This window comes from Prionailurus bengalensis, chromosome E4 (assembly GCF_016509475.1).
Source record: "Prionailurus bengalensis isolate Pbe53 chromosome E4, Fcat_Pben_1.1_paternal_pri, whole genome shotgun sequence".
In the NCBI taxonomy this organism is placed as follows: domain Eukaryota; kingdom Metazoa; phylum Chordata; class Mammalia; order Carnivora; family Felidae; genus Prionailurus; species Prionailurus bengalensis.
In genome coordinates this window covers 18550020-18577900 of record NC_057360.1, presented here as the reverse complement: position 1 = coordinate 18577900, position 27881 = coordinate 18550020, and the positions used below count along the sequence as shown (strand labels likewise).

Here is a 27881-nt window from a genome sequence, read left to right as displayed (position 1 = left end):
GAAAGAGGAAGAGAGACGAGGTTTTCTTTTGCCATTTCATTCTAGACAGTTGAGAAGGATCCTTTCTGATCCTCATCTAGTCTGCCTTTTCTTGACAGGGGCCGCAGGGGCCCAGCCACAGGTCCTTAATGAGTTTGGATGCAGAATTCTCATTCTCTAAGCTTGTCTTTGTGGCTCTCATTCACGGTGTTCAGAGCATATGTTTTTCCTTGAAGGTGGGGTTCAACCCAGGAGGTCACTTCTCCGGTTGTCTTTCAGCTCCCCAGAACCGGTATTTAACAGTGTGGAGAAGCAAACGATTCTGGTTGGGATTTGTTTCAGTTCACTCCTGTGGATGCAGGTTAGACGCTGAGGTAGTGATCTGATTGTCACTTCTCTCTGCCTGTCGAGGGCTTTACCTACGATTTACTTCCTTGGTTCCCCGAGGACACACGGAGGGATGTGGTATGCCACAGCAATCTTACAGGGGCTCCGTGAGCAGAAACAGGGATAGCTGTCAGATACCCTACTTTCTACCTTCAATCTAGAAATTTAGAATTTAGAATTTAGTATTCATTTTTTTCACGTGACCGCTGAATTGTTAGGAGGTCAATAATACTAATACTTAAATTGTTTGGACCTAACTACTTAATAAATGAAACTAGTAGATACTTCTTTGGACCCGGAAGAGCTGTGAAAATTATTTTGTCATTTGGGGCATGGGGAGTGCGGCAAGTCCGGGAACCTCTCCTTACTTCATGCGGTGACCCCAGTAAGGTGGGCATTATTTTCTCAAGTTTATCCCTGAGGAGACTAACAATCAGAGGAATCTGAAAGGCGTGTCAGCGGCACAGCCGAGGTTTGAACCCAAGTCCACCAGCCCCCGAAGTCCAGGTGCCTCCACGGTCTCTCTACTACAGAGTTAATGAAGACCCGATCTTAGACTGTCTGAGTTAATATGGGCTTTGGCAGGAATTCAGCCCAAGTTACAACCTGCCCATGCCACACCCCTGATGAGCGGGAGGAGTTAGCTTAGAGATCTTGTCTCCTGAGTCTCAGTTCTGTATTATTTCCTCTCCACTACATACACTTCTGTCTCTTCCCAGCCGTGGGCAGCCACCCATTATTGCACTCCACTTTCCGTGATTGAAATGATGAAGGTGTTTTATTACCTGAAGCACAGAGAAGTGAGGTGCTCTGGGGAACAGCACCACAACTAATTATGGCGGTGAAGGGTGTAGTTTACAGGGAGAGATGAAAAGAACAATCATGCAATGTGTAATTTGGCTAAAGCAAGTGCAAATGGGATGTGGCGTCATCTGTTAATACCTAAGTGGTATAAATGTCAGAGGAAAGGGCAGGGAAGTTATTTAGGGGACATAGGTAGGAAACGTGATAAGGAGAAAGAAGAGAGGCTGAAAATGCAATGTTGATATTTATGTATTGGCCGGTGCAGGGAGGGTCAGCTTTCTGTAAATTTGGATCGGGTGGAGCTTTCTGGAGGTACCTCATGACACTGACCGCCGAGGAATTATCTAGATAGTTTTCTCTATTTGGGATTTTCACGGTTCCTTAACGACTGCAGTTCTGCATTGGTCCTCGACTGTGTCCTCTGCCCTTCCTCGGTTTCCTTCCTGTTCATTTATATCCATTCCAGGCTCTTCTTCCCTTTTTTTTTTTTTTTTTGCTTTTTCCCTTTTGCTGCTTTCTGTCCCCTCATCCTCACAGTCACTTTCGATTTGCCTGCTTTCCCCTCTGGTTATTCTCGCCCGCCCATCCCCCTCCTCGTCTTTCTCTGATACCTGGCGCAGTCCAGGTTTCCGGGCCTTTGCTCTTCCTCTCTCTTCTTCCAAAGTAGAAGACGAAATTTGCCACTCCGACAAAGAGAACAAAGCTGCGAGTCCCTGCCCAAGTTACAAGGACAGCATTTTCTCTTTTAGGGTTTTTAATTTTAAAAGGAAAAAAAATTGCAGCTTCTTCTCCCTCCTCCTGCTGTGCGTTCACTGCCTTCTGGGCTGGGAGCGTCAGCTGAGGGACAGCCCGATAAAAAGCTACTCCTTGGTTCTGATCATCTCTGCTCTCGTGTTTCCTTCCAGCCTCAGCTCCTTTATGCTGCATTTTTTGGAAATCCAGGCAGAGAATGGTAGCATTAGCATTTTTAATAAAGGAAGCTGGAAGAAGAGAGAGGCGGCTCAAGGAAGCTGAGGGAGGGGACGAAGCCCAAAGGCACTGACAGTCAAAACTGCCTTTTGGAGCCAGGGTGCTGTGGATGGGGGCAGGGGGAGGCGGACAAGAGAAGGGGCCGTCTTAGGAGAAGCATTCAGGCTGATATAATTGGAGCTTTGAGCACGAGCAGTCACAGTTGGGAGGTGGGAAATCGCTGTGCCGGACTGAGTTTGGCTCAACTTGATGCTGAGGCCTGGCATTGTGAAATGTTTTCTAATTTAGCTCATTTTCCCTGTCTTCCTGGAATGAGCCATTATTCGTCCATTACTGGTGAAAATCATGGTCCTGGCTAACCCCTTCTCTTCTTTTCTCTTCTTCCTCCTCCCCCTGTGCTCTGTAGGAAGGGAGAAGAAATAAACAGGAGGGAAGGGGCCACACCTATTCTTGCTTTAGAAACAGCGAGTGAACCTTGGAGACCCGGAGTGGCTGACATCATCTTTGCCTATTTCATTTTTCCAGGGATACGAATGCAAAAGTTTAATGGAGTTGCTAGGTTTATGTTTTGTCTGTGAGGCCATTGTACCTCTGCAGGATGAAGCTTAATTGGCTCTTTTGCCACCACTGAAAAGGAGAAAAAATTTCTCCTTGCAGAGTTTACTGTTCTGTAAAGAAAGTGCCAGTGATTAGATCTAATGCTTTTGACAGCTGGATAAAAAGTTGCTAAGTAAGAGTAGATTGAATGCGTAAACCTGGAGTCAATCAGAAGGTAATACAAATCCCAAACACCAAAAATGAGCGGTCTTACTCCAGTGTTCTTCCCTGTCACGCTTACAACCCTATGCGAGGACAGCAGCGGCCCATGTATTTTCCCAAATCCGATTCCATAGAAGGCCAAGACGAAGCCAGAATTGGGCAGTACCTCTTTGTACTCCTGCGTTTCAGCCTAGAAAGTGCTTAAGACTTCTCGGTTGGTGAAACGTCAACCTTGATAATTGTAGACATTGCATACATCCCATTGTTCGAAGCCTTGCGGTTTTAACAAAAGAGTGACTATCACAGCCAATGTTCCTTATACATAAAATCAATCACTGTAGCCTCCTCTGAACAGACAAAAGAATGTGTGTGTTTGTGTAAACAGCGAGTCGCATCTGGGCCCTGCCTCATGAGGCTGCAGCTTGTTTTCCTTCATCAGTGAGTTACTCCTCTCGCCCCCTATGTTTAGCCACGACGGTGGTACCAGACATATGAAGGTACATGTAATTATTAACTGCAACTCTGAAAACTTTCCAAGATCTTCATACCAGAATATCTTTGAAGAGTGCAGAGAGGCGAATAAAATTATATTTCTTAGATCCCTTCAAGGAGTAAATGCTGCTTCCGATCTTCAGATCCAAGGGTAGAATTAATATCAGTTGGAGACTCTCAAAAACATTTAGATTTGGATAGAATGTAGGTTTATACCCAGAGCCAAGTTTTCTTGAAGGAGTCAGGAATTAATTTGGAAATTGCTTTGTTATTATACCTAGGGAAAAGAGGGTTGTTTTTTTTAATGTCTCTTAATTTGCAAATAACCTCAAGTGAGACCTTGGTCTTTAGCTTTCCCCACCTTAAAAATGTCCTGGACAAGGGTCAAACCTTTAAGCATCTGAAAAGAAAGTTGTTGTGTTTTTTTTCCCAATAGCACCCTCTGCAATCCCTACCCCTGCGTGGAGGTTTTGGCAGGGTCCTCGATTCCCTTCTGTTACTAGACTGCCTGTTTTCCCGGGGTGATCTGCCCCTCTCCCAGAGAATCAAACGTGATCTGCACGCTTGTGTTTTCTAAATCTGTATCTCTAGCACGAATCTCTTTCCTTGGTTTCAGGCTCCATTTCCAACTGCCTTCTGGATATTTGTTCATGGATTTCCTACAAGTATCTCAAATTAACTTGTCCAGAATGGAACATGAAGCCCACACCTGCCCTGATCCCTGCTCTAACTCCTACAATTCTCGTGTGAAGAATTGTAGAAATAGCATCAACAATCACTTGGTCTCCCAGATGAGAAACTTGGGGGTCATTCTCCATGACCCACCTCCCACAATTACCTTCTGCTTTCTCTCTTTCACACACACCCTGTTAGCCCCCAGATCCTCTTTGTTCTTCTCAGAAATCTCTCTCACACCCAGCTGTTCCTCTCTACTGCCAAAGCTACAGCCTTCCTCTAGGACAATCCATTACCTTTGACAATTGCCAACATCTTTCCAACCACTGCCATTGCCATTAGGCACCTGTTGAGAAGGAGGGCGGATGAGAAGGAAAGAACCTGCAAGTAAGAGGAATTTCATGATAGGCAAGTTCACATGGGCAGATTGTGAGGAGAGGGGGCAGAAATGCCCATGGCCTGTTAGGGAAATAGAGTGATAGGCAGTGGATCTGATAGGACAGGCATAGAGGAAAAGTGTGAAAGGTGGGCGGGCAGTGACCAGAAGGCTTTGAATTTCAAACAAGGAGTCTGGATTTCCCCTAGTAGAAAATGGGAAGCCACAGAATATATTTTGAGCAGGGCATGGGATGATGGAAATGGTATTTCGGGAAGGCGTAAGAGGCATTAATGCAGGGATCTGCGAACTGTCATCCTCAAGCCAAAGCTGGCCTGCCACCTGTTTTTGTAAATAAAGTTTTATTGGAACCCAGCTGTGCTCATTTGGTTGTATATTGTCCATGGCTGCTTTCCTGCTACGAAGGCAGAGTTGAGTACAAATGCAACAGGGACCATATGGCTGCAAAGCCGAAAATATTTATTATCTGGCCCTTCACAGAAAAAGTTTGATGACTCCTGCAGACGATCGGGGCTTCTCAAACTTAGCACTTCCTGACATTTTAGGTTGGCAATTCCTCGTGGGGCTGGGAGCTGTCCTGTGTGTTGTAGGATGTCTAATGATGTCCCTGACCTGCAGACATTGCCCAGGCAAGAGAGAAGGTGCGCACGGCCCCCCGCTAGATGATGGTACAGCCAGCAATGTAGGAGGCAATTTAGGCCAGTCCAGCAGGTAAGGGTGATGCCAGTAAACATTTTCAGCGTGCCTAGCACGTCTGCCACTAGAAGGCCTTTCCATTTATCAATTCCTTTAATCTTTCAGCAGTCCTGGGAGGTGGGTACTGTTTTACCATCAGTATCCCCTAAGGTGACTATGGTTATTATCATTGCTTTACGGGAAGGGAAGGAGACCCAAAGGTAAAGCGACTTCCCTAAGGGCATCCAGGTGATAAGGGGCAGAGCCACGTTTTGAACTTTTGAACTCACGTCATCTGGCTTCTGAACTCCTTAACCATGAGATTGCCCCGAGTGACACGAACCAAAAGACCTGATGCGTCCTGGTAGCCTCGAGAATACAGGCATGGTCAGAAAATAAGTAAATAAATATTTCGAGCTATCTCTTTCTGTCCACTTCCAAAGCATTTACTTCGCTCTGACCCCAAAGAGCTAGAGAAGGTCTTCAGGTGTCTCTGCACGGTGAAGGTACCGCCCCCTCCTATTCCTCACCCCTGTGCACCCCCCTGCCCCCCCCACCACACACAGAGCTGTATACGTCAGGCATAATACACACTCACTGGGACTGTCCGCATCGTCATGGTCCCCGTTCTCGGTATTCGTGTTCTCTCTCGCTCTACCTTGCTTTCTAACTAGTGATTTCGTATCGGTTCTTATGAAGAGATAACAAGCCCTTTCCTGTGGTTTGGCATCATCTTCAGCTTTGTTTCCTGCCTGGATCTGGCAACGGTTCTGTCATCTTCCTGACTGTGCCGTCCGTAGAGAGTGCAGATGTTGTGAGGACAAATGGGCGGGAGATAAGCCCGGGAACATGAAAGAAGCTGGAAGGTGTTCATACAGGGAGACAGTCCTTCTCAGGGACAAAAGAGCAGGTTTGAGCATCAGCTTCAGAGGCGGTGCTGGGAGCCGGATCTCGGCTGCCATCCCTGTCAACCAGTCCCCCCGGCTCACAGGCCTGCTGAGCTTATCCGGGCTTGCTTCAAGGTGAAGGTTGGGGTTGGCCATGTCTGCAGCGAGAGGAGAAAATGCCCTGTCTTCGTCAGGCGTGTTAGGCCCTCTTTATTCAGAAGATGGAATGGATGGAAAGAAAAAAGAGAACGTGTTGGAGAGAGGGAAGCAACGAAAGAGCTCAAGATTACAATTTGGAAGTAAACGAGCCCAGCTGATGGAGAACAGGGGTCAGGTTGCTGTACCCCAAGGGACAGGATGGAGCGGCTGGTACCCATCCAAGTAGGGGGACTTTTGGCACCCAGAGCGTTGGGCAGAGGACCGAGGTGCACGGGAGGACCTGGCTTGGGGCAGGCCCCAGGGAGCGGCAGAGGGGAATGGCGACTGCAGGAGCTCGTGCTTCGGGTCTTCTGGGCCACTCAGCCCAGCGCAGACTCCTTACTCTTATGTAACTGCCAGAGCGTGTGAGGGTGTGGTGGCTGTCGAGGGCAGGGATCATACGGCAGAAGCAAGACCTGCGGTGGTCTTGAGACCCGGGAAGAGTGGGACCAAGGATCGGGGGTGGGAAGAGAAGCATGATAAAGCAGGGTGGGCGGGGCAGCCCAGGACAGAATGGGGCAGAACAGGGACAGGACTCTCTGCAGGTTAATGGAGGTGGGAGTCGGGAGCCGGGTGGGGGGAGCGGGGAGGGGGGGCCCCTGGGTTCTCCTCGCTGAGATTTCCTTGCCCCAGGAAAAGGCATTTCATGTTATCCAGGCTTTGTTTTGCCCCTAGGAGGGGAAAGTGAGAGAGGGCCTTTGGTGTGCACAGAACGGTTTCTCCAGGCCAGACAGGTGTCCAGAGGGCAGAAGTCCCCAGGTGCGAAGCAGAAGGTGAGAACTTAGGGAAGTTGCGGGCACACTGTTAACTTTCCCACCACTGCATGAAAGCTGGACTCGAAGCCTGTGTGGGAGAGGAGGGCTCCCCAGGAAACTGGCCGAGGCAGGGTTTGCGTGCAGGCCGGATTCTGGGGAGATTCTCCTCAGGGGCAACAACCGTGACGGACTGAGAGAAGCAGATTAGGCAGGGGGAGATGCTCCCCTGTCAGGCAGTGACAACAGAGGCCTTGCCAGCCCTCCAGGAGCTGAGACAGCCCTTTAGAGATGTCCCAAATGGAGAGGCCAGGGGCCTGGACTTTTGGTCCCCACACTGGCCCGTCCCTAGATGTGAGCTGCCTCGAGACAGGGGCCTACGTAAGGCAGAGCAGCTCCCTCAGCTGAGGGCAGGGCCCGGGGCGGGGGGGGGGGGGGGGGTGCCCAGGTGTGCTCCATCAGCAGCCACACTCCCGATGCCTGGGTCCTGACGTGGGTCTCCCGCTGGTGGCCCAGAACGTGCACAAGAGCGGGCAGAGTGGGAAGAACGTGGACGTTCCCATCCGCCTCTGACACAGGTGCCAAACACGTGGGGAGTGTGACAGCTCTTATCTGCGCTGTGCCTAAGGTGGCCTTGCACCAGGTTGGGGGGATCAGAGTGTGCAGAAAAGGGCCGAGTGGGGCGAGAGGGTCGTCAGGAGGCTTTGTGAGTTTTGCTCTGTGGCGTGTTGGTCTGGTCAGTCACAGCCTTCAAGGTTTAGAACTGGGCCATTCAGTGACAAGCTGGACAGCGCCCAGATGAGAGCGACCGGAGATCGGTCAGGTAAAGCTCCTGGAGGTGCTCAGTGCAGAAGGAGGCGAAGTGAAGGGAGCACATGGTAATAACTGTAGCAAGAAAGTGAGCCTTGCTCGGTTTTGCCCCGGAGAGCCAGGCCCAGGACTAATAGGTACAAATGAGAAGGAAGCAGATTTTAATTCAGATAAGAAAAGCGTTGAATGCTTAACACCGTTTCAAAATAGAACGTTCTGCTCGAGGAGGCAGCAAGCGTCCTGTCTTCTGAAATCTCTGCAGTTTGGGAGCTGAGGCTCGCAGTGGTTCAGTGGACACGTGGCGGTGGAGGTGGGTAAGGGACGTGGCCTCTCAGTACTGGGTTTTGTGGTCTCCTAAAATCCAGTTTTTTTCCCAGAAGTCTGTGATCATCTCCACATCCCCAGTAAGGCTGCAGCCTGTCAGCTTTCAGCAATGATGGCAACCTCACTGCCGGGCAATGAGTCTCATTTCTGGATGGTTCTAATGGAGGTAAAGGCCTTCCATTTCCTTTTCCCCAGAGCGATGCTTACCATCCCCCTTCACTTAAATTGGAGAGAGAGGAAATCAAAAGCCAAATGCTGCAGAATGGCACTTTCAAACACTCCGTTCTCCTTGCTGTCTGTGCTGAACAATTACCGAGCCTCGGCCTTTGTTCCTGGCCGCTGCACCAGCGGTGTGGAGGGAGAATAAAGGCCCCATCTTGGAGAATGCTAAAAGACCCCAGAAATCACAGAGCTTTCACGGTAGCAATGAGGCACGGAGGACAGCCCCCGTCCGCTGTTGTGTCTTTCTCTATCTTGCCTCTGGCTGGGCCGTTACAATCACTGGACTTCCTCAAGTCTCCACTGGCAGTCAGAATGGATTACGCTCTGGCTGGAACATTCTACAGTGGCACAATCCGACAGCGGCAGGCCCAGCAGCTGTCACTTGTGTGAGTGGATCTGAGGCTGGTAGGAGATGCAGGAGGGACAGCCACGGGGATCTGAAACCTTTTGTTTAGTCCAGAGGCCCGAGGCTGCCCAACCACTGTGCCCAAGTCCAAGGTCAGAGCGAATACTTTCCAGGCTTTAAGTGCGCGTGTGAGAAAAGCTCGTGTGCGCAGCGTGGGGGCACTGAGATGCAAAATGTAGGAAACGTATCTTGCGTTGAGGAGTGAGTTGCCTTCAGCAAAACCTGGCCTAGGCAAGGAAACGTGCCCAAGCCCCAAATCAGAAAAAGTTTTGGGAAAGACGAAAAATCTGTGAATTTTAACCACGTCTGTGAACATTTTTCATGGGAAAGATGAGGGCCGTGAGTGCAGAATGAGTTAATGCTGCCAAACGGATTAAGAGGAATAAAAATGGTGTTTACAAATATACCAGGGAAAAGAAGCACTTGGGAAAAATAGGTCCATAAATAAGTAAAGGGGATTGAAATCTACTGCGAGTCTAACAAGACTGAGGCACCGAATTGCTTTTTTCCTATCTGTCTTTTACATGAAAATTAGCAAGAAAAAGCAGGGGGCTGTGATGATTTTCAGGGGGAGGCTGTGACTGTGAGGTGAGGGAGAGAGCCCAGGGAGGGTACCAGGGCCACCGTGGGGAGCTCTTCAGGGGCTTCCTGAGACCCGCTGGGGGGCCCAGAGCCTCGGCCTGGCCCACGTCCTGCCTCCTGACCTGCCTCGCCTTGCGAAGGCTTCACCTTCCATGTTCTTGGCACATCAGTCACATCGGACCACCTGCGTTTATCCAGCAAAGCGCCTTCTCAGGCTCTCTCCTGTTCCTGGACTGCAGCCACCCCCACCCGGACATCATCAAACCTCACCTGTCCTGACATCAGCACTGCTCCTTTTCTGCTTTACCACCCCGGAAGAGTCCAACCTTTCCTCTCTTCCAGTCTCCTTTCCAAATCCCACCTCCTCCTCCTCAACTCTATCTAGCTTTTCCCGCTTGCCCTCAGCCTCGCCCTGCACTTTTCCAAACGTCCACTGCTCACCTCCCTTTCGTTATGTAAATATATGCATATGTGTAATTCTCCCTCTAGACCTTGAACTCCTTATGACCTAGCCCAGGTCTTTGTGCTCTGTGTTCTGGGCATCTTTCACAGTGCCGGTCACAAAGCAATGCTATTGTTCTCTAGCCGGGCTGCAAATTAGAATCTCCTTGGGTGTACTGAAACATGTCCCCTGGGCCACACCCCATATCAGACCTATTAAATCGGACGTCTCTGGGGCAGTCGTGGGGTTGAGAGCTCCCAAGGTGATTCTGACGCCCAGTGAAGCTTAACGCCCTTAGTACAGGTTCTCGGAGTGTGATTCCCAGGCTGGCAGCATCAGCTTCTCCTAAAAACTTGCTAAAATGCACATTCTGCAGTTCATCCCAGACCTCCTGAATCAGAAACTCTGAGGTGGGGCCCAGCCATTCGAATTTCAGCAAGCCCTCCAGGGGATTCTGATGCCACCGTGGCCGAGAACAGCTGTTGAACTAGATGCATTCAGCAGTCACTGAATGGGATTGGAGAAGTAGTCACCGTGATTCATCTGCCCTCAGTTCGCACGGCCGTGATTACTTCCTGGAATACATGCAGTTGATAAAGCCTTGGTTTTGGAACCTTGCTCTCTGCCTTCCTCCCGCTGCTTCCCCATAGAAGCCAATTAACCCACCGATTTACCTGGTTCCTTCATTAGACTATATAGGTCCTTGAGGAGGGGGCTGTGTCTTACTTGACTCCACTTCCCCAATGATGAGTATGGTGTTTGACACATGGTAAGCCCTCAGTAGCTCTTTGCTGAATGAATGCACAAATGAAGAACCATACATGTTAATTGTCCTTCTAACTGATGTCTCAGGTCACCAGTATCTTCTGGTTCTTCTTGATTTTAGGTGATGGCCGGCAGAGCCACTGCTTGATGGCAGTGTATTTTAAAAGCATCTCACGATTAGGCTGTCGAACTCAAGTTCTTCACAGCCTCCCTAGCCTCTCCTTGTCCCATTCCATCCTCCCAAAAAGTCTACTCTTGGACTTCATTTTTCAGTATCCTCCCCTGTCTCTCTCCTGGCTCTATGTGCATCCTCAGCTAGCCTAGACCTCACATGAGCCATTTATGAAAGTACATTCACAATCACCCCCAAATCCCTACCCTTTTTTCCCACTGCCCCACCTGCCTAGCTTGCTCCAAGCTTTATAATGGCTGTTTCTGTTTGTTTCTGTGCTGTTCGGGGGCTTCCTCGAGCTGGGGAGAATCCCAAAGAAACTTGCTGATGGGTAGTCCTTCTGGAATTCTAGCCAGGGACTCAGAGCAACGTCATAGTCTTCTTACTCATCTCTCGTCATGGGCCAGAACCCTCTTCCCCGTCCTCAATCATCCAGTCCTATCCTGGCTCTGATGCTCAGCCCATAACTTCAGATCTCACTTAGCAAAGTCAGAGCTCTGTGGCTCAGGGTCCTTGCCCTCCTTGTGTCTGCGTGCGGTTTCTCCTCATCTTTGCCCTTTTGGAAAGTGGCTGTGTCCTCAGGGCCACAGCTGAACTCTGCCTCGATTTGTCCTTTCGACTCAGCTCGCTTTCCGTAGAGTCTTGCCCCTCAGCCGACTCTCTCTTGCATCTGCTATTACGCCTGGCCACCTTCTATCCCTTATTCAAATGTTAGGTGGTCCCTTGACCCTGTTATCTTTCCATATCATTTTTCTCATTTCCTTTTCTGCCTTAAGGGAAGTATCTATGTATTTTGTCTCTGCTCTTATTGTCAGTTGATGATGCTATTCTAATTATTACCTTGAAACGTCAAACTCAGTCTGGCAATCACTCTCTCCCCCCCGCCTTACACACACAGACACCACACACATAGACCTTGCTGTTTCTAATGTCACACACTTCTGCTGATTTGTAATCACCCAAATCATTCACTCATTTTTTCCCCATGGAATGACGTTCGTGCCGTATGTTAGGCTCTGCCACTGGCTGCAGAAACCTTGGGGACTCCTGCCCTCAAGGCATGTGTACTCTCGTGGGGAAGGCACTAGGACAAACAATGAAACAAACATGTCCCAGAATACTTACAGGCCGTGAGAAGTAGAGTGAGGGAAACAGACGGCTCATCAAGGATGGCTAACGGGAGGGAAGGGCAAGGTCACTTGAAATCTGGAGTCTTGGAGGCTGAGAGATGAGAAGGTACCGGCCAGAGCAGGAGGGAGGGGCAGAGGCTCCAGGCCTCACTCGCCCTGGATGATCCCGGCCCATTCCAGAAACCTGACTGTAGAGTAACAAGCAGGGAGGTGGAGGCTACTGATGAAGTTGGCAAGCCAGGGCTAAGCAGGGGGCCAGGTCGTGCAGGAAGGCCTTGAGGGCCAGGACAGGAATTTAACAGAGGGGAGTGGCATGATGCAATTTGTATGTAAAATTCCTCTTAGCCCAGGGCTTAACCTTCCCCTTCTCAGACAGGCTGCCCTTGACCACACACACTCAAGACCGCATTCCTTCCTTCAGAGCTTTCTCCTCAACTGTGATTATATTTATTCATGAGTATAAACTCCATGAAGCAGAACCTCACCACCTTGGCTTTTGTTCACATCTGTATCCCCGGAACACACAGCTTGGCCCATGCCAGCCAATGAATATATATTTGCTGAATAAGTAGGTGGACGAATGAACGAATGATCTTACCTCGCTTGTCTTCCGTATGGTTTTTTGGCCATGTAACCTCTCTGAGCCTCGGTGATCTTATCGCTGAAGCAGGGATGAATGGGTCTAGTGAGTGATTGATCAGGGGCCGGTGTCACCTCTATTCTGCTCCTGCCGTCTCTATTTTCGCTCCCACTCTCCATCTCTGTGCTCCCCTCTCTGGGCAAGGTCAGCCCTGCTTGTCTAGCTGCCTGCTGCACGTCTTGCCCAAGCTCACGGTTGAAGCTCAGCCTTTTCAGTCTTGCCTTCTCACGTCTGCCTGGGGATGTGGACACTTGTGTGGGTTCGCCCTTGCAGCCAGTGCCTCTCGGTGCCCCCCGCCTTCTCTGGAAGCAGCAGGGTGGAGGTGATCCACTGAGGTCCTAGCAAGAGCCGGGACATCTGAGAACGCCACGCCTGAGCCCTGGCTCTGCCACGTGTTAGCTGTGAGAGTTTGGCTAACGTTATTGAACCCTCCTAAGCCTTGCTTTCCCCATCTGTGAAATGGGTTTAATAGAATGCCTATGCATTTGTATGAGAATTACATGAAGTAGTAAGCAGCAAGCACTTGGTTCATTGACTACTAGTAAATGCACAATAAATAATGGCTTTTATTTGCTCTGCCATAAAAATTGACAAACCAAACACCGTGGATTGTTTGCTTGTCATTCTTCTTAGACCATGATTTGGGACAGGGACCCAGCCTTTGATCGTGTGTCCCAGCACACCCCATTATGCCTGGCTCCTCAGAGGTGTGTAATAACTGCTCAAGGAATGACTCACTACATTAATGAAGTCCTTGATGGCAGGGAACGTGTATTAATCATTTCTGTGTCCCTTGACGGTGTTTAGCAAACTGTTTTTTACATGGCACTTGGATAATTAATATGTTTCAAGTAAATAAATAAATGACTATGTGAAGGAGAAATTGAATTTATCGTGAAACAAATTAGTAGAACTGAAAGAAACTAGGAGATAGGAAAGGACTTTGGGGAAGGGGTAAAAGCTCCATACTAAATACAGGTCCTCGATGGATATCGTTGTGATTCTTCTCTGGTTCATTTACACTATCAGTTTCTCCTGATGCAAAATCATAGGCAGCTAGGAAGCTACCTTTTCTCCTAGGCCTCCTCTGCCTCTTCTCTTTTGTGTTAATGCTGTTGGCTCCCCCCTACCTTCACATGGGAATTGAATGCAGGTATCTCTGGAGGAGGAGGGAACCCCAGGTTTGCACCCTCCTCTTTTACAGGGAGGTCACCCTCCGCGGTGAATAGGTGCCACACTGCTTCTCTCACACAGAGATGGATTTGCACGGATCCATTACCAAGCTCGGGTCCGATTCCTCTGTGAGCAAAGATGGGTGTCCGGGGACACGCGGCCCAGGCTGTGCCCATGGACAGTGGTAAGCGAGACTAACAAGCTTTCAGGAGGATTGAACTTGAAACCCCGGCTGCATTAGCCCAGGGTAAAAATCAACCAAGCCTTCGGATCCAGAGGCCAGAGAGACATGGAGGGAGAGAGCTTCCATTTGGAAAGGACAACTGTACTTCAGCCATTGTACTGAAACGGTATTTATTCATTCATTTAATCTGCTTATAGCCCTGTAAGTAACAGGCAACTATTACTACCACCATTTCACAGTAAAAGAAAGAGGGATGTGGAAAGGTTAAATATCTGGTCAGTTTCACAGGGCTGGCAGGGACCTCAAATCTAGGCCTTGGACTCACACCGCGGTCTGCCTGACTCGAGCCACCCTCAGAAGCTGGACCGTGGGGTGACTTGTGTGAGTGATGGGAGACCCAGTGCTGATTTCCTCTACAAGGGACCCTGCTCTCCACGGCCCCGTCCTGCATGTTGGCTTTCAGTGTCCAGAGCAGCTGCCAGGAGGTAAAGAGAGAAGGAGGAGGAGGAGGAGAGCCATTGTGAGCCCTGCCAGGCGTCTGACTCTCCTTCCCCCAAAGCAATTGTTGCAGCTGGCTGTGGCCAAGCGTGAGGGTTTGTGAACGTGTGTGCATGTGGAGCATGGGCTCGTGTGTGTGTGTGTGTGTGTGTGTGTGTGTGTATTATGGGGGGGGGACATCTGTCCCTATGAATGCATTTATGAATGCATGAAAATCTCAATGCTGCATACTCTTTTAATGGAAATGTTGATTCACTGAAGTCAAAATGACTTGACAGTTAAAAACAAAACAAAACAGGGGCGCCTGGGTGGCGCAGTCGGTTAAGCGTCCGACTTCAGCCAGGTCACGATCTCGCGGTCCGGGGGTTCGAGCCCCGCGTCGGGCTCTGGGCTGATGGCTCAGAGCCTGGAGCCTGTTTCCGATTCTGTGTCTCCCTCTCTCTCTGCCCCTCCCCCGTTCATGCTCTGTCTCTCTCTGTCCCAAAAATAAATAAAAAGTTGAAAAAAAAAAAAAACAAAAAAACAAAAAAACAAAACAAAACAGATGTACATCTCGTGTACTCGTAATGAGATTTGGGATATCTTAATTCATCAGGAAAAGGGACAAGAAAGAACTCAATATGCTTCATCTCTCATTATTATTCAGAAATTTAAAAGCAGGTTCCAGGGAATTCTTGGGCTAGGTTGCAATTTCTGTTTTTATGGCAGTTGTATTTTACAGAATGCCGGACTGATTCGTAAAGGTTGGCTGGGGTGTGAGCAGGCACACATCAGGTCAGAGATTCTCAACCTATTGTGTGCTTTCCAATCACCCACCTAACTTTTTAAAAATACTGATGCTTGGCTTCACATTAGGTATGTGAAATGAGAGCAACTAAAGTTTGACAACTATTATCCCATATGTGGGATGAATCTGATGTACCCCAAAGTGTGAGAGCCGTTCTACTAAGTGTCATTTATAAAAGATGCAGGGAGAAAGGAGAGTCAGTAGCTGGGTCAATGAGAGAACATTTAAGAGGAAGACAGATTGGGGCGCCTGGGTGGCTCAGTTGGTTAAGCATCCGACTTCGGCTCAGGTCATGATCCCGCAGTTCGTGGGTTCGAGCCCCACGTCAGGCTCTGTGCTGACAACTCGCAGCCTGGAGCCTGCTTCGGATTCTCTGTGTCCCTCTCTCTCTGCCCCTCCCCTTCTTGCTCTCTCTGTCTCTCTCTCAAAAGTAAATTAAAAAAAAAAAGAGGAAGACAGATAAACAAGTGACTTTACCGCTTGGTGTATGTCAGAATTGCCCCCACACAAACACGAGAAAGAAGGCAGGGGATCCCTCCTGTGAACTATAGATAGCACCCGCACCACCTGTCACTGCACCTGGAAGCCAGTGGTGGGCAGGCCAGACCAGCACCCAGGTAGCATCCCTGCCTGCAGATGCAATGCTGTCTTTGTACGTTCTCTCCAGCATCCCTGTGCCTCTGATGGAGAGGAGGGGGAGCAAGGTGTGGGAGAAAGTGTGGGCTGTGCTGTCCGTGATAACACTCACCTGTGCCCCTTACTAGCTGTGTGACCTTGAACAACTTACTTAACCCTGCTGAACCTTCGTTTACCTTTACAACATGGGGATAGTAACTGTAGGGTGGATAGCTCTCCGGGTGGCTGTGCCTGCCTGGCATGTGACAAATGTTCAGCAAATGGCAGCTATTATTACCAGCTTTTTTTCTGACCTATTCAAGATTTCTTCCTCTACTTTATACCAGCCTCGATCCCAGAACATACAGGGGAACTCCAAGTCTCTGTGCCAACTTTCTCCATCTGAGGGCAGATAGACTCTGTGTCTGCCTTCTGTGATGGCCCCTGAGTTACAGAGGCAGACATGTATCTCTCCCTCCGTAAGGCAGGTGTTCAGGGTCAAGGCAATGATGTCTCCTGCCTTACTTGGGGTCCATGCTTGTGTCCCCCTGAAATGCTTTGTGTTGACAAAAAGGTTAAGCGTGGATTCTAGAGTTGTGTATGTGTGTGGGTGTGTGTTTATATGTATGCATCGGTCAGTATTCTACAGAGAAACAGAACCTAGAAGCTGCAGACACAAATATGTAAAAAAAAAGATTTATTGTAAGGAACTGGATCATGTGATTATGGAGGCTGACAAGTCCCAAGATATGTAGTCAGCAAGCTGGAGACCCACGAGAGCCGATGGTATAGTTTTTGTCCGAATCCGAAGGCCTGAGATCCAGGATAATTGATGATGTAGTTCCAGTTTGAAGGCCAGCAGGCTTAAAACCCAAGAAAAGGCAATGTTTCAGTTCGAGTTGAAAGACAGGAGAAAACTAATGTCTCAGTTCAAAGTTGATCAGGCAAGAGGCGATCTCGCTAACTCAAAGGAAGGTTTAGCTTTTTTGTTTTATTCAGGCCTTCAACTGATCAGATGAGGCCCACCCACACTAGGGAGGGCAACTTGCTTTACTCTGTCTACTGATTGTAATGTTGATCTCATCTGAAACACCTTCACAGAAACATCCAGAATAAGGATTAACCAAATATCTGAGCACCCTGCGGCCCAATCAAGGTGACACATTAACCATCATACTGTGCCTTTGTCTTTGCCTATTGCCCCTTTTTTTCAAGGCCGTATTCTTATCTTCTAAAATTGCGGGGGGTGGAGGGGCAGGAAGTCTCAACATTTTGTTCATTATTGTCATTTTCAAAATCATTTTGTATCTAAAATTTCTTCAAGAAAAACCCTTTTCGACATTTAGAACCAGCATTCCCGATAATGTGTGAAATATAAAATCCAGCATTTATTCGGAACTTACCATATATCCAAGGTCATTATGAGTAATTGGCACATATTTTAGACCATTTAATCCTGTGCAGTTGGTCAGGTGGGTACTGTTAATGTCCCATTTTATAGACAAGAAAACTGACCCATGGGGAGGCAAGAATTCTGCCGGCTTCCACTGTTTTACCTGAGTTAATTTCTGTAAAGCACACACACGCACATACACACAAAGTATAGAATAAAACTGCAGAAACCCAATTCACGTGAATGATCAAAGATTATCAATGATCATTTCTACATACTTTGTTTTATGGGATATGCTATATACCTCATGGTTTTCATTTTTCACGTAAAGAAATTGAGACCGTGGGGCACACGCGTTCACTTGAAGTCATAGTAGCAGAAGGGAGCTGGGATTTGTAACCTCCACCTAGGGCTCCTTCCCTTCTGTCGCACTGCCTATAAGATGTCAGAGGGTTAGTTGCAATAGTAGCATTCTGGATGGAACACAAAGTGTTCGTGCCTAATTACTGGAAGAGGGGCCAAGCAATAGGCAAGAGGCAGGTAGGTGGGTGGATGTGGTGGGACATGCTTTTAATCTGATTGCCTCTGCTTTCTCAGTTATGTAGGAAGCAGATCATTAGCCAAGGGTAAGGATGGGGGAGGAGGGGTTGGAGGTTTTGAGGAGAAAGGAGAAGGTTTGAAATATGATCTAGAGAGTGGGAGAGTGAACAGACAAGGAAAATGTAGTGTGATGTAGGCAGTATTCAGAACCCACTTGAGGTCACTGGTGTGGGATTTAAAATGAGACTGATCAGCCTGGTTGCCAACTGCATTCATTTGCGCAGACGGGACTGGAGCCACAGGGTCGTTGAGCTGAACCAGAGTTGGAGTGTTTTAGACAAGTATGATAAAGCGGTGGAGGGGCGAGAGTGGGGGTTACATGTGATTCCAATAGCGGGCCACAGAATTTAATCTAAGTGAAGAGGGGGAGAATACGTGAGGTTGGTGAGGGTCAATAAAATGGTGGTTGGATGAATGGATTTTAAGTCTCGGGAGCGTAGATAATTCTGGTGTTAGGAGGAGTGATCTAGGAAGGTGGGAGGTGATGATCAAATATTGGGACTCCTGAAATTATGACCAAGGAAGGGTTGCAGACATTGGTAGTCTAGGCTTTACCATGGGAGTAGGGGTGGAGGACAGGCTCCTTTAGGAAGAAAAGTCAAGGTGCTGAGTGGTTTCAGAATTGGAAGCATCATCTTAGTGGCTACTGAAGTCACCAAAAATTATGGCGAAGTGTCAGAGAGGACAGTGAGCCAGACACTGAAATGTCGGGGAAAGATGGGGGCAGGATGGGATTGGGCATGACGGGAGCAAGTGCATGGAATGTTCTGGTGGCAGGATTTCATGACCTTAACCAAGGGCAGAGGGCTAGTCAGTGGTAGAGCCAGGTTTTAAACCTACAAATTTGGTATTTGTAAACCTACAAATATGGTATTCTGCTACATAAAAACTTCTAAATAACAGACATTAAATAATGAATAAAGTCATGTCAATATTTAATTTGTTTTTACATGAGATTTACATGCTTAAAGGTAACATGAGTTTGTAAAATATACCACGGTCATCACAGTGTTTTTTTGTTTTGTTTTTTGTTTTTGGAAACGTAACGTTAGAAAAAAATTAAGTAGAACGTAATGTTAGAAATGCGTTTTTATTCATCACATGGTGGTGTTGGTTATAATGACCGTAGCTACTAGTCGTTGAATTTGTTCCGTGTGGCAGGCACTGTGCTAATATATACACCCTCATTTATATACGACTCCAGCTACTGTTTTCTCCACATTTTATAGATGAAGATACTGAGGCTGAGAGAAATTAAGTGCCTTGCCCGAGGCCGTGTGGCACAGTGGGACTGCTTCCTCCCAGACTCAGGCCGGGTCTGACCTCATTTGTCATGTCATCTGGCTCTTCACCGAGTGCCTGTTCTGTGATGGCGTGATGTTAGACAGTGAAGGGAGAGCAAAAATGATGGCAGGGCTCTTTGTATCTGATGAGGGCAAATAGTAACCGAATACATAATACATTAATTAGATTTATAGGTTTTCTGAAGAAAAGTGCAGGGTGTTTTATATAATAAGGGGCATGACCTAGTCTTGGAGCACCAGGGAAGATCTATTTGGGGAAGTAATTAATTTTTAATTAATTAATTTGTTTCTAGGGGTGCAGAGAGAGAGAGAGAGAGAGAGAGAGAGAATCCCAAGCAGGCTCTGTGCTGTCAGCTCAGAGCCCGACTCGGGGCTCGATCCCATGAACCCGTGAGTTCTTGACCTGATCCTAAATCAAGAGTAGGACGCTCGACTGACTGAGCCACTCAGGCGCCCCTGGGAAGTAATTTTTAAGCCAGACTTAAAAGAATAGTATAAGTTACCCACAGAAATGAGAGGGGGAGAAATTCCAGGTAAAGAAAGAAATCTGCAAGAGCCCCCAGGCCCTAAAGCATCCTATGGATACATCAAGCATCATTATCCTTATTATTTAACTTGTGACAAAGCCATGGGTTTAGCAAATAATTGAGACATCAGTCGTTCCAGTACTTACTTCTTCCAGAACTGGTACTGATCGTGAAGACAGTGGCACATAATAATCTCCCCTTCTTATCATTAGGATAAATTGAGGCATGGAATGTTTCAGCCAACGGCATAACTGGAAAAGTCATTTTTACCATTTTTCTCTTCACCTTTTCTCCTGTATATCTTGCAAACTACCTTCTTTCCAGAAGCATTTTTTAATGAGCCTCTGTTCTTTCTTTGTTTCACCGTTCCCTGCTTGCAAATGCATTTACCTAGCCAGGGAAAGGAACGTTTGCTCAAAAGCCTGTCATATTACATATGGGTATGATCTTCTAAACCAGAGCCCCGTAGTGTAGCTCTAGCTGGGCTGGAATTTCAGAGACTATGCTTCCACCCTAAACTTAGCTGAATGTGGGCCAGAGGCAAGCTTAAAAGGATGTGCTTTTATGTAACTATGGACACATAATTTTCATTTGTAAAATACTCTCTTTAGTGACAGGTGGAGGAAAATATAAGTTCAAAAGAAGCTCCATGATATGCCTTATTTATCAATGCCTACAACTGAAGCATCGTCTCTCCACACTGAACTGGGTACACACACATCCCCCCCACATACGTGCATACGTACATACATACATGTATGTATTCTCTCTGTTTTCTCTATCCCCTCTGCTTATTTCCTTCCTTCCTTCCTTCCTTCCTTCCTTCCTTCCTTCCTTCCTTCCTTCCTTCCTTCCCTCCTCCCTCCCTCCTCTCTATCTATCTATCTATCTATCTATCTATCTATCTATCTCTATTCCCCCTCTCCCTCCCAGGCAATGAGTTTTGAGCTCTCCACAAGGAAGCCCATTACCAGACATGCCGACCAAAAGCTTTCAAGCTCCATTTCTAGGTGCCACTGTTAAGTGGAAGGCTGCACATGATCGAAAAGCAGAGTTTGAAATCGTTTGCAACAGAAATGGTCTCTTTGTGCACTGGGAGAGCTAGTGTGAGGGCTCATCCAGTGGAGCAGACCGTGCAGAGTGGTCACTGACTCACTTAGGTCTAGGTAGTGTCATGGAAGAAACGCCCACCCAGTCAAGTCAAGACAAGGCCACAGCCAACTTCTGGCCCAGCCCAACACCAGGACCAAAAGGAGAACCCCATGAGTACTGATGTGTCTTGGAGAAGAAGAGGAAGGGGTGAGGAGAGTAGCTGAAAGTTTGGGAGTTGCCCTGGCTTAGGAAAGGTTCTGCATAAACTGGGTATTGTGTGAGCCAGGGAGAGAGGAAGAGGCAAATAAAAGATTGCGAATAGTTCTAGCATACCAGTTTGCATTACTGTGGGGCTTGTCTGCGGCACGGACTGTGTTTCTGCTTGAGGCAATGGTTCCGGATGGTTCCCCTGCTGGCCTGTGACCCTGAATCTAGGCCGTCTATGGCTGCCCACACAGGAGGACAGTCTTCAGGGTCTTGATTTGTCAGAATGAAGAAATTAACAAATCAACTCTTTCCTGACCTCTGATTCTGCTAATTTTCCCAAACTAACAAGAGGGGACTGGGTTATCCAATGCAGGACAGAGAATGTTGGAGCCCACACCTCTGAGTTGAAGTCAAGAGAGCAAAGCTTCTTTCCAACTGCAGGTTTCCACCTTCTGCCCCACATCCATCCTGATGCGGTCCGTGGGCAACTCCCCAGCCCTGTGCTCTTCCCACAAAACTCGTATTGGCTCAGTGTGCTCAGTAATGCCACCCACTTCTGAGGGAGGCAGCACTCTTGCCCCACAAGCAGGTAGAAGCTGGGGTGGAAATGTGTTTGACATTCACCCTCCCCCCCAGCTCCAGCCCTGAAAACCCAACAGGGGTTGCCTCTGCTTAGATGCCTCTCGTTCCCTGGCCCCAGAGATTGGTCTGCTTTGCTCACGTGATTCAGGACCTGTCAAGCAGTTCCTCCGTGGATTATGTTTTCCTAATGAGGAGGGGAGACATCTCTGTGGCCTGACCCTGGAAAGACAGGAGTGGCAGCTGCTGGAGACCAAGTCTCCAGCATGGGTGTTGGCCTTTTGAGAGAATAAAGCCTGAAAGGTGAAAAACCAAACAAAGAGAGGAGAGGGACAATTTGAGGGCCTTGGGGCCCGGTTTCCAGGCACCCCCCTCCAACGGCAACTTCCATTTAAACCTGGATAGGAGAGTCTCAGTGATGGGCCTCTTTCTGGTGAGGCCAGTTCCGTTGTCTTACTTGGACTTGTACCCAGACAGCCCTGACACAGAGGCCTTCCCTCTTTCAGTTGGTCACGGATAACTTGGCCCCAAAGCGGTTTTGGGGCTTTCAGGTCCAGCTCTTCATCGTGTTACCCCCTGCCTTTTCCTGTATGCCGCCCCCACCCCCGCCGTAGCCTCTCCGCTCATGGGCACCAAGCTCCCCGCTGCTGTCATCCCATGCCCTGCCAACCCCCAGCCTTCCCAGTGGCTGGGAGGAGTGCTGGACCACTGCAGTACCACTTAGCTGGTCTCCTGTAACTCCGTCCCTCCTCCCGTTTACTCCATTCTCTTCTGTCTGGCCAGACGTGTTTCTTCAGAAAGACCGTAGATTCCTTTGAGGGCAAGAATGTCTCCCAACTCCTGTTGCCTGGTATCACAGTTCACACCCAATAGGCCCTCCATAAATATCTGCTAAATAAATCAAATAGGAAATCCCACCTCTCTGATTTCTCTCGCCGTTTCACACACGCTCTCCCCCCTCTCCCTGTACTTAATGTCAACACGGTATAGTCACTGTCCTGTGACGTGACCGCTGGGTGGGAGGTGGGGGGTGGGGCCTTGGTGTTCGCATATTCATCATTGCCTCCTCTCCAGGCCACACGCATACATGCACAACCCGAGTTCAAGCCTGGTATTGCCACGGCATTCACACCCTAGGGCAAGACACTCGTTCCTGTATAGAAATTTGAGAACCTTCTTATTAGAATATTTGTATTTGATTCGGGTAACTGCTAAATTTAACTAATTTAGCCAATGCTTGTAGGACACTCACTAAATGCCAGAACACTGTTCTGAACCCTTTAGCTATATTAAATAGTTCTGCCTCATAACAACCTCGCCAAGTGGATATAATTGTTACCATCCGCCTTACTTTATAGGTGAGGAAATGGGGACACAGAATGATTAAAGGACTTGCTCAAGATCGCACAGTGATTCGTGGCTAAGCTGGAATGCGAAGTAGGCAGACTGGCTCCAGAACCCACATCCTAATTGACGTGCCCTGCTGCCTCTCATTGTGATCTGGGCAAGCTCTACCCTGCACATCTGCGCCCTTGGATTCTGAGTTGTCTTTCTCGATCTCCAGGCCCCTCGAGAGCAGGAAGGCTCTTTGACCTGACCTACCTAGCAACATGCTGATGTGTGCTTAATCAGTGGGCTCATTGATTTATTACCTATGGCTTGAATACAGGTTTATTTATGTTCTTCTACGCAGTTAATTGTTCACATTGTAATCAATGCCAGTCCTAAAATTTGGCTCCTCGACATATATTTTCAAACAACCTAGGACCCATGCCAAGAATTAACTCTAATTACACATCGTACCAGTTTCGAGCACTAGAGATGACTAGAAGGCAAAATGTGTGTTATTTAAAATTATCAAACTAATAGTAAATAAAATGCTAGTTTGCCCAACAGAGAGATAAAGTTATGTCTCTCTCTCTTTCTCTTTGTATTTCCCCTTTCTAGGTGTCAAGGATCACATGGGACTTTTTCCCCTCGTGATTTCTAGAGTGTTTCTTCAATTAATGCATAATTTTTAGCAGCTCATAAGCCACCACTCGCTGTTCAGCAAAAAAGAATCATATTCAAACCCCTCTCTGTGGGTTCACCTCCAATGAACAGAACAAACATGAAAGACACATGGGGGGAGAGCTGTTGATTTGATGCAGGGGTTATTCATAATACAGTGTGGGGTCCTTTTTGGAGCCAACTCTAGTTGCTTCAGGGTATTTCTAAATTGAATTCCAAGAACAAAGTGTTTATAAATAGTAAGCATAAAAGAGAATGCATTCATCCCAGCCACTTCGGTTTATAGTCCCAGGAGCTCCCCTTGCAAATACTGACTCCTTTGGCTAGTTAATTGGTTAACTAGTTGAGTTACGTTGGTGGTGTTCAACCCTGTCAGACCCAACACTCTGTTTTATGACAAATATTTTTGACCCCTTTACATGAAATAGAACAAATATTTTAACCCCTTACATGAAATTCACAAGTAGTAAAATCTATATACGCAAGATTTCAAAAATAAATGTAATGCCTCAACAGTGTTTAAAAGAGAAATAAAAAGAAAATACTTTATAGTGATAGAGTAGCTTCTAATGTGTAAATGCTGTGGTACTATTGCAACAGGAGAATTTAATAAAGTTGACAGACACTTGCCCCGAATGTAGATTCACCAGAATAATAAGTAATAAGTAAAGTAACATATGATGTACGATATGTCCAGGAGCAGTATCCACTGATCCAGATGTGCTGTATTGGTGATTCAAAGATCATGAGCAGCATGGCAGACAGTGATATGGTTTTCCAAACCTGTGAACACCTCTTGGTAAAATTTCTAAGTAACAATGTATAATCTTCCCTCCATTTACATGATAGTTATGCACCCAGAAAATTTGTCATAGGTTAAAGCAGTACAAGCTGCTTTGTGCTTATGTGTAAATGGAGTTAGCATCTTGGCTCAGGTCACGATAGGCAAGTTTTAACCTATGTAAATGTGTAGTGAGGCATTCTGTAGTTTGTAGGACATACGGAAATGCTTTGTTGCACAGAGCTATCTTGAGCGCTGTCCGATTCTAGCCTTTCTAGCCCTGCCTTCTAAATGCCAGCAGTGTCCTCCAATCGTTGTGTCCAATCGTTATGTGGGAGAACAACCATAAATGTCCCCAAATGCACTCTCTTGGGTGATGGCACCCACACTGACAACCACTGGGTTGGTTCCTAGCATTAGATTTAGCCCCAAATCATAATTATGTCAATTTATTCTGCTGACTTTTTCTAGTCTCCAGTAAAATCCTCAATCATTGGGTTCCGTGGGAACAAGGGCTCAGTTCATCCAGAGTGTACAATATTTAGTACCCAGCACAATCGCGGGCTTTCCTAAGTCTGCCTCAAATGAGTAAATACTTTTTGGATTAGACATTTGGGTTAGTCAAAAGATATATATATGTACTATTTAAATAAAATAGTTTTGTTACTTTCAATTATAAGTGACAGAACCTAGAAGCTCATAAGGGAGACTTGTAGTTAAGAATCATTTAAAAAATACCATTTCAACTGTTCCTGTTTGGAGGAATGGCATTAAAATGTTTGAAAACATCTGGAACCTGTCAGCCTTCTTGTCATTTTGAGGAGGGAAGGGGAACATGTCGAGGACCCTGTATGAGCTGTGCCTTTGGCCTACGAGGTTTGCTTAATCTTCATAGTGGTCTGGAGGCACCTATTAGAGACTCTATTTTTACCAAAGAGGAAATTAGACTCAACAAGGCAACTAACTTGCCCACAGTAAGCCAACAGCAGAACAGAGTTTGAACTCAGAACCGTCTGACTCCAGAGGCTTCGTCTTTCCCAAGAAGTCATACTGACCCTCTTTTTTTTAAGTGAGGCAAAGCTAAGTGTCAGTTAAATCTACATCAGAAGGACCGTGAATTACAGCTACGTGAGGTCCACCTTAATATAATTTTACTGTTTCTGTAGTTGTGGTTGTCATGTCTGTTACGTTCCACTTTCCTAGTGGTTCGGTGATTTTTATGTTGATCCCGTTCTTGGTCTGGCTCCAGCATTCAGGGTCTTACGTGAGCTCCCGTCAGTGGGATCCTTGAGGGCAGGGATGAGGCCTCCGTGACTTTGGGTCTCCGGTACCCAACATGGTGCCTGGCACGAAGTAGATGTTCAGAGAGTGTTTGTGGAGTTGACTTTAATTGAATGATGTTTCTCCTTTTAGGCCTTGGCCTTACACAATATTTCAGCGGGGCTTTGACCTGGTTTTGGGAGAACAGCCTTCTGATAAAATATTCAGGTAAGTGGCTGTCTAGGGACTTGCTTACGTATGTCTACAAGCCCCATGTCTCACTTGGCACTGAACTTTCTTCCCTAGAGATAAAGTAGAAAATGGGAAGCACATCTAGCTGTTCTGCCCTCCTCATTACAAAAGTGCTGGCCCCGGACTCACGCCCAGTGACAGCGTGGAGAACTCTTGAGGGCAGACAGCCCTTGTTTGGGTCCTGGCTTCCTTGCTTGCCTGCTCTGGGAGCCCCAGTAATTTACTTAACCTCTTGGAGCCTCCAGTTTCTGCGTTTGTTAAATGGGGCCGCGTTGTTTGCCTGGTTGTATTGTGGTGAGGAATGTATGAGATAATGCAGGGAAAGCCCTTGGCACAGAAACTGGCACAGAGCAGGCAATTAATGTCAGTTTCTGCCTCTCCCTCTTGCATCTAATTTGCACCTTTTTCGTCAAGTCTTATTCAGAATCTGTCCCGCCCCTGCCTCCTCCTTTTCTCAGCTCTACTTCATTATTATTTTTCTTTTATCTACCACCCTCCTAATCAAATTGGATATTTCTAGTCCCTCCCAAATTTCTACCTACATACCTGGGAATAGCACATGCTAGAAAAGTCAACCAGCAGAGGAAGAATTTGGGTGCCGCCGCGAACTATTGGATGTTCATGAAGTTTAATTCACGCCCGGCTTTAGCCGGAACACAACTTTATTTCCAAACTAAGATCTTAGCATGCGTTTATTTTGTCAGCGTGTCCTTCATTTAATGAGTATTTGCTGACTACCGGCAGAGTACCTGAGATTGCTTGTGGCCTGGCACTATGGATGTGAATACATGTCCCTCTACGTGCATGCCCTCTGATGGAGGAAGTAAATAGTCCTGCCAAGGATGCATTAAGCTAGTGCAGGGCTCTACGGAGAAAAGGCGGGCCGTGTGGGGCAAATGGAAAGCTTGTTTCCTTTTTCCTGCACTCGTACAGAGTGCTGAGTCTCCATATTCTCCGCTTCCTTTCCGGTCCCTTCCCGGGACCTTTCCTGTCAGCCTGGGGCCTGGCCTAGGTGTTAATTTTGCTCCTGCATTTGCCCCCTAGAGCCGACTCCTCTACCCCAGCTTCTCTGGTTCCTCCTCTGTGTTGGCCCCAGATGGCCTGGGTTTGGCCCCTGCAGTGTTCTCTTAAGGCATGCTCTTAGCAAGAGCGCATATTTACAGAGCTGCTTCTCCGCAGGCTGCTTTTGAGGATTCGCGCTGCACAAGATGTCAGCTATATTCCTTAGACTATGACTTGGGCATTTAAACTTTCCAACAAGGATTTATCGTTTGGCTGACTTTTTTTTCTCTCTCTTTTTCTACCACTGGTCTGCTAAGACCTTCCAAGGGTGATAAAGCTAAGGCAGATGGAGAGCCTGGTGGCGTTCAGCGGATTGATGTGCATAAGTTTCCTCTCCCCTAAAAGTCAGAAACCAACACTTTGAAAAACCGGGGCCTTAACGAAATTGCTATTAGAGCAGAACCGGTACAAAAACTGTGCTTCCATCCCCACAAGTACCATTTGTTCTTTCCAGATATGTTAGCTGCCAACTGCATGTGATACCCACGCACTGCAGAGCGGTCAGCTGAATGGTTTGACCCTTGCAGTTATTTCAGGAGCCAGTGGGGTCATCGATCATGTTGGCCCCTAACATGACAATAACTGGCCTGTCTGGTAAAAGCAATGGGTCATGATTTACCTATTTTAGGTATTAAGAACTTTCATCAAAACCACCCTGGGGTCGGAGTAAACCACCCGCCAATGGCTACTGTGGAAAATTCTATGACCTGGTCAGTGACTGTAATCTCTTCAAGAAGCTAAGGACTGTTTACTTGCCATTCTGTTCACCCATGATTTAGTATCCCGATGAATTCCAAGCCACTGCACATTTCTGACATTTGAATCGTTCCACATTTGAATGCCAATGTACAAGGCTGTTTTATAAGTTGCCCTTCTCCTATGAAAACTTCCATTCTTTTTTCTTTTTTTTAGTAGAGAGAGAGCAGGAGGGGCACAGAGAGAAGGAGAGAGAGAGAATTCCAAGCAGGCTCTGCACTGTCAGAGCAGAGCTCATTGTGGGGCCGGAGCTCACGAACCGTGAGATCATGACCAGAGCCGAAACCAAGAGTCAGACACTTAAGCGACTGAGCCCCCCCCCCCCAGGCTCCCC

General features: G+C 47.5%; 1 protein-coding gene across 4 annotated transcripts in view; it reads left to right on the top strand.

The window, feature by feature from the left end:
• The window catches only part of ASTN1 (astrotactin 1), a 306757-nt gene that overhangs the window by 180310 nt on the left and 98566 nt on the right, over positions 1 to 27881 (top strand). For 2 of the 4 annotated variants that reach the window (XM_043568658.1, XM_043568657.1), the window contains exon 9: positions 25631 to 25705. The exons of the other annotated variants lie outside the window; for them this stretch is intronic. In XM_043568658.1, the coding sequence (XP_043424593.1) occupies positions 25631 to 25705 (75 nt within the window). The remainder of the gene's footprint in view (positions 1 to 25630; positions 25706 to 27881) is intronic. 4 annotated transcript variants of the gene reach the window in all.